At 36.5% G+C, this 7,653-nt stretch overlaps 1 protein-coding gene across 1 annotated transcript; it reads right to left on the bottom strand.

Annotated features, from left to right (window-relative positions):
* Window positions 1-532: 532 nt before the first annotated feature.
* On the bottom strand, window positions 533-1,459 carry Or4c103b (olfactory receptor family 4 subfamily C member 103B). Its single transcript, NM_001000639.1, has one exon. The coding sequence runs from the start codon at window positions 1,457-1,459 to the stop codon at window positions 533-535; it is 927 nt and encodes a 308-aa protein (NP_001000639.1).
* Window positions 1,460-7,653: the final 6,194 nt, after the last annotated feature.

Genomic DNA, 7,653 nt, shown 5'->3' on the forward strand with positions numbered 1-7,653 from the left:
ATAGGGATCAATATTTAAACAATGTGACTGAGACAAACCTTTGGATCTTCCTGCTGCATCTTTCTTTCCAAAAGACTAATTTGATATATTACTTCAGGATACATGTTCTGCCCATTGTCTAGAAGAAACAAATCTTCCCTTCAAAAGACAGAACTATTTTAAAAGTAAGTGAAAATTAATATTTTTATTTACTATCCCAAAAGAAGAAAAATATTAACCAACCAGATAGTACACAAGCAAATAGTACACATGTGGGGTGACTCCACCCACATATGTAGCAGAGGATGACATTGTCTGGCATCAATAGGAGGAGAATCCCTTGGTCATGTGAAGGCTTATTTTTCAAGTCTATGTAAATGCATGAGTGTTGAGGTGGCAGTGGTTTGGTGGGAGGGGGAGAAGGTGAATGGGAAAGGGGATAACATTTGGAATGTAAACACATAAACTACCCAAAAAAATGAAAACAAGGAAATAAACAGGCATTTTTTTAAAAAAAGATTTTCTTATTAAAATCTATGAAAAATTTGATTACTTATATATCATCTGAGATTTTTTTGGTCCACAGTTTCCTCATGGCATTTTTCACCTCTGCATTCCTCAGTGTGTAAATCAAAGGGTTTAGAAAAGGTGTACAAATTGTATAAAACACTGATATCATCTTGTCCATAGGGAAGGTGGTAGCAGGACGTGTATATATAAATATGCAGGGCACAAAAAACAAAATGACTACTATGATATGAGAGACACAAGTGAACAGAGCCTTTCTCCTCCCCTCAGCACTGTGGTTCCTTAAAGAATAGAGAATGATGATATATGAGACCATAAGCATGAGGAAACTCACTGTACAAAGCGATCCACTATTGGACACCATGAGAAGGTTGCTCACATATGTATCTGAACAGGCAAGTTTCAACAGTGGTTGCAAGTCGCAGAAATAGTGATCAATCTCATTAGGACCACAGAAAGGCAAACTCAAGGCCGGGAATATCTGAACTAAAGAATGCACACAGGATCCCATCCAGGCTATGGCCATCAGCATTCCACAGACTTGGCGATTCATGATGGTCGTATAGTGCAGAGGCTTACAGATGGCCACATAGCGATCCGCAGCCATGAGGACGAGGGTAAAGATTTCCAGGGAACCAAATAAGTGAATTGAGAAGACTTGAATTATACATTCGTTGAAAGAGATTGAAGCCTCCTTCAGCAGAGAATCCACAATTGTTCTCGGGGCTACAGTTGTAGAGAAGCAGGTATCAGACAAGGATAAGTAGAACAGGAAGAAGTACATGGGACTCCCAAGGGCCTGGCTTGTCTTGATGGTAACAATGATAAGCAAATTACCTAGTAATGTCCCCATGTAAAAGAACACAAAAATGGCAAACACTATGTTTTTCCTACTGGGGTCCTGTGTCAATCCAAGAAGAATGAATTCGGTTATATTGATATTCAGCTGCATGGTTCATGAATGAAAAGGAAACCATATGAAATGTGTCATCTGAAAAAATAAGGAAACTAGTTTTTACCATAGATCAAAAACTCAGGTGATATAGATGCTGAATAGGATGTGGAGAAAGAGGAACAGTCCTATATTTTGGTGGGATTGCAGACTGGTACAACCACTCTGGAAATTAGTCTGGAGGTTCCTCAGAAAATTGTATATAAGACAAATGGAGGACCAAGCTTTACTACTCCTGTGCACATAACCAAAAGATGCTCCAACATATAACAAGGACACCCACTCCACTATGTTTATAGCAGCCTTATTATCATAGCCAGAAGATGGAAAGAAATCAGATGTTCCTCAACAGAGGAAAGGGTACAGAAATCCTGGTACATTTAGACAATGGAGTACTTCAAAGCTATTAAAAATAATGATTTCATGAAATCCTTAGTCAAATGGGTATAACTAGAAAATATTTCCTAAGCGAGGTAAACCATCACAAAAGAACATGTATGATATACACTCACTGGTAAGTGATTATTAGCCCAAAAACTCAGAATACCCAAGATATAATTTATAGACCACGTGAAGCTCAAAAAGAAGAAAGACTAAAGTGTGGATGCTTCAGGCCTTCTTAGAAGGGGGAACAGAATACACAATGAAAAAGTGAGACAAAGTGTGTAGTAGAGGCTGAAGGAAAGGCCATTTGGCAACTGCATACATGGGGATCCATTCCATATGCAGTCACCAAACACCATGCTTGCTGATGCCAAGAGGCGCATGCTGACAGGAGTCCGATACAGCTGTCTCCTGAGAGGCTCCGTCAGAGCCTGACAAATACAGAGCTGAACGCTTGCAGTCAACCAATGGAGAACAGCATCCACAATGGAGGAGTTAGAGAAAGGGGTGAGGTAGCCAAGGGGCTTTGCAACCCCATATGAAGAACAACAATATCAACCAACCAGATACCCCAGAACACTATGGGACTACATCACCAACCAAAGAGTACACATGAAATGACCCATGTCTTCGTCCTCATATGTAGCAGAGGATGGCCTTGTCAGTCATCAATGGGAGGAGAGGCACTTGGTCCGATGAAGGCTTGATGCCCCAGTAGAGGGGAATGAAAGGGTAGGGAGACAGGAGAGAATGTGTGGGTGTGTGCAGGGGGGCACCCTCACGGAGGCAGGGGATTGGGGATGGTATAAGGGGTTTCCTGAGAGTAAAATTGGAAGGGGGATAATTTTTGAAATGTAGATAAAAAAATATCCAATTGAAAATTGAAAAAATAGGCTGAACAAAACAAAGAAAAATTGTGTCAAGTTAACACATTTAAGTGTATCCTGGATATATTTAATGTAATACATTTTAATTTATTCTGGATAAGTCCACTAATTTACTGTACTCTCTCAAATCCCTGATATGCCTGCAGTACATTGTGATAAGAGCCTTGAACTGGTCTAAGGCAGTGTCTGAAAATGAAGACATATAAAAAATGGATATGTATATATATATATATATATGTCATTTGTGTAACTGCTTCCTGACAAGAATGAATCCTTATCTGCATTTTTGTATGTATATTCTTTATGATATTAGTTACTGAGAGGACAAAAGAAGGCAATGGCTCCCTAGTAAACAGGGTAATAGACAGTTTCAGTCACAATGTACTTGATGTGAATTAAAAACAGGTTCCGTATAAGAGCAATAAGAGTTTTTAAGTGCTGATTAATCTGTCCAGAACTCTCTTCCACTATGTAAAATATTATGAAGAGGCCTAATCAAGTAATTGAGTTTTGGATATCACTAAAAAAGTTTAACATTGGTTTCAATGTATTGTCAAGTACTCAAATCACAAGAAAACATAGTATTGATAACTGAGTTTCAAGCTTTCTGTATTAAAAATATTGCATAAAATTAAGAACTACCCTGAAGACCTGGTTATCGTTCAAGATCAAATAATGTGGAACACTTCACTTCCATCAAATACAATTTAATACTAACCACTTCATTAAACATATAACTCTAGGTAATTTTTTAATACTATAAATATTTATAATATGGATATTTTTAGATTTGTTCATAAAAAGTATGGATATTAAGAATAAATTTAAAATAATAAACTCACATTTCACTATATTGAAAATAATTGCATCTTCACTGAATATTTAATGACTGGGTCAACCAAGGTTCTCTCCTTTACTTGGTCATTTTTCCATTCATGCTACATTTATCTTAAAGCTTCAGTCAAGAGACTGCCTATACATAGAGAACTAAAAATCTATACATCTCCTGTATTTATCTCTCTCAAACGTAAATTCAGTATCGTTTGCAATATGGAAGGCTCTCAATTGTTTCTAGTAAAACTTTCTGTATTGCATTTTGAATGCAGTGATACTTATCTAATACTGTTCATGTCATTCAGGTTATACAGATTTTTTTCCATAACTCCTTTCTTGTGGATTTTTTATTTATCATGAACAGCAAATGGCAAGTACATCTATAATTTAAAAAGCCTAGACAAAACCCTAAACTGAAGCAGAAATGAAGTGACATTCATCAAAATATCTTAATTAGTGTCCTACATGATTCAGAATGAAAGACACCTTGCTTTGTAAAGCATTATATAATATGAGATGTTGACTTCCATGAGATTCCTATCTTGACATTACAAACTGAGATACGAATCCTTGACGAACAAAGTAAATTACTAAATATACCATATCCTCCTTTGTCATCTCTATGGTTTTTCTGTATGCTTTGGTTTTGAATTTTTATTTTTTTAAATGTTTTCTTTCTCTCTCTTTATTTATCTTTATTTTTATTGTCTGAGAAACATCATTGTCCCCATACCTCTCTATAAATACTAATAAATACAATTCATCTGCTTTTCATCAGGTATTAAAATATACCTTCATGTCCTTAAGACAGATAGCACTAGAATACTGAATATCTTCTACAAACAACTATACTTAGAAAGTTAGAGCAACTTTAGGTTGGCTGTGTTGGTCAAAAAGCAGTAAAATCTATCTATGTAGGTGTTAGAAGTGGTGGAGGTGATATGAATAATAGCAAAATAAAACAGGTAGTGAATAGAGGAAGGTGAAAATGAGGGTCTGGTGGCTCCCTAAAGGGGTCTACATTGATTCAGAGAGATCCTGATGGAAAGGATTTGTTTCTTCTGGATGCTATCTTAATGAATTGTCTTTCTTGAATTCAGAGACACTGCTTTTAATCTTTCAGAGACTCCAACACTAAAGTATATTTCTATTCATATTTTACCATATTCTTGGACTACTAACCAGCTGCCCCAATTTCTCTAGCCTGTGAGGCCTTAAATTAAAATAAATTTCCTCAAGACTCTCAAATGATATAATTTAATTTCATGATGCATGCTGTCTCAACCAATAAAGCACTGGGAAATAACCCGGGCAAAGAAAGAGAAATTCACACTGTTCTGTATCTGTAATTTCTACTTTCTTAATCTAGTCTTCTCAATTGTGAAATAATTACTATTTAATAGTTCTTTCTGACTCTTACTAGACAGAAAGTAGATACACTATGAAGGACTTAAGGTAGATAACATGGTACCTAAACCTTGTGAGGAAGTAACTACTTAAGAAGGTATCAGCAACACCCATGAATGTTCTTTTTCCAACAACTTCATTACATATTTTAAACATCATAATTTTCATGGTTGCCCTGAACATTGTCTGGGAAGTAGTTTGCCAAGTTTTTAAAGTAAATTCCATGTTATTGTCATTTGTAAGTAAAAGCTTTGTAACATCATTTTAGAATCACTTAAAGAATAATCAACCTATACTGTAATATACATTAGTCTCCTCAAATATTGGTTTTATTCATCAAAATGCTGACACATCCCAGAAGTTTTCTCAATGTTATTACACTCTACCTCACTATTCTCCTAGTTTTAGTTAGCTGTAACATCTTTTCAGTTGTGGGTGCACATGGATAGAATTGACTCAGCCTAATCACATTTAGCCACTTTAGATGACAGTATTTATGGAATGTATACATAATTTAATATCTCTTGAAATAATTGTAAACTGTAATATGTCAAATACCTCGTTTTGTTCTAAAACAAAAATAATGGACTTTCACATACCCACTTCTTATAGGAATTGACTGATTTTAGAGAATTTCCTCTTTCCAAAAATAGTCTTTTATATTCGTAATAACAATAATCATTTAAAATGTCCTGTTATAAATTTAATAATTCGGTTTAAGTACTAGTAATGTATTCTAACACTACATCCACACAGTGCATAAAAATAATAAAATATACATACTTACCAAATCTGTAAAAATATATCTTTGAACTTAAGAATGTAGAAATAATATTTCTCATCGGTTAGAGGACTGGCTATGTGAGTCTCAGCTGCACATACTTTTTAATAGCAGCTTTCCCATCGGATGTTGAAAGAAAAAATTTATTTGTGCCCTCCATAGGGAATATGTCAACACTTATTGGTGCAAGACACTGACCTTGTGGATAGAATTATTATCTAAAGTTCCTCATTCCAGAGGCTGTAATGTACCTAATTTGCAGTATATGTATATACATAAGCCATATTAAATGAATTCAGTGAACAGACAAGTGTTAGGATTCAACGGTGTTATCATTTCTCTGAAAACTGCTAGAGAAGAAAACCAGAAATGTAGTAATAGATACTGAAGCTGACACTAGCAGGGAAGAGAAAAAGAGATAATGTATGCTTGATGAACAGAATTTGGCCCATGAATCCCTGCTTCCATGAATTGCCCTAAATAACCCTTCCTATGTTGATGAGGGGAGCATGGGAGGGAGAAAGAAATATATCAGACCTCACATAGTCAACTTGCAAGGTATTTGTAAATATTTTTAAGGAACATATTGCTGAATGATGAAACCACATGTCTGTCCTGCAACCAATAGAAGATTGACTTTTAAGATTCCAAAACGGTTAATATCTCTTTGGATCAGTATGAATACAGAACTCTGAATCTCACACTAGAGAAAGAAGTCATTTTATTTGACTAACTCATGTCATTCGACACAGACAGTTCTTTTTTTTTTCAAGTTTATGTAGTCTTATGGGGAAAGGGGTGGGATTTTAAAATGACTATGAGACCTGAGGTGAATCAAGCCATAACTTGGGAGAAGGAAAATGCAATGGAGTAGGCAAGATACAGATATCTCCAATTTCCTATAGGAGAAATAAGTAGAGAAAATTAGGTTTAGTAAGTTATAAATCAAAAGGGTACACAGATTCAGTAGTGAATTTTGTAAGTGGTTGAAGGAGTAATGGTCGTCTTCACAGAGAATGACCAAATTTCAAGGCACATGCTTAAGATTTGGATGCTTGTCTGGAAAAGGAACTAGAAAGAGAAGGGAAAAGAGAAAATTACTGAGTTAGAAGGAAGGAAGCAGGGCAAATTAGCAACGTTGCTCAGTAAGCAACTACATTAGTCAGAAGAGTCTAGAGTATATAAAGGCTTACTTATCTCATCCAGAATATAGTTCTCTAATCTTAATATGCTTTCATGTGCATCATGTTTCTTTTCTCATTCTGAACTCATGCTGTTCAGTGGAGGTTGTAAAATAGAATTTTTCTCCTTATAGGAGGTACAAGATTTGAGAGAGGTCAACAAAAGAATAGAAGATATTCATCCAACAGTCCCAAACCCTTATAACCTACTCAGCACCCTGCCTCCCACCCATACTTGGTATACGGTGTTAGATCTGAAGGATGCTTTCTTCTGCCTCCGGCTGAGCCCAAAAAGCCAGCCCTTATTTGCTTTTGAGTGGAAAGACTCTGAAATGGAGCTTTCGGGACAGTTGACTTGGACAAGGTTACCACAGGGTTTCAAAAACAGCCCAACGCTCTTTGATGAGGCCTTACACCGGGACTTGGCTGACTTTCGAGTCCAGCACCCCACTCTTATACTTCTTCAGTTTGTTGATGACCTTCTTCTAGGGGCCACTTCTGAGACATCATGCCACCAGGGAAAAGAATCCCTCTTGCAGACTTTGGGGCGATTGGGCTATCGAGCTTCTGCCAGAAAGGCTCAAATTTGCCAGACCCAGGTTACTTATTTAGGCTATCAACTAAGGGACAGACAGCGATGGCTGACTCCTGCTAGGAAACAGACCGTGGCCAACATCCCAGCCCCAAGAAATGGCCGACAGCTACGGGAATTCCTAGGAA

Source organism: Rattus norvegicus, chromosome 3 (assembly GCF_036323735.1).
Source record: "Rattus norvegicus strain BN/NHsdMcwi chromosome 3, GRCr8, whole genome shotgun sequence".
NCBI classification, from domain to species: Eukaryota; Metazoa; Chordata; class Mammalia; order Rodentia; family Muridae; genus Rattus; species Rattus norvegicus.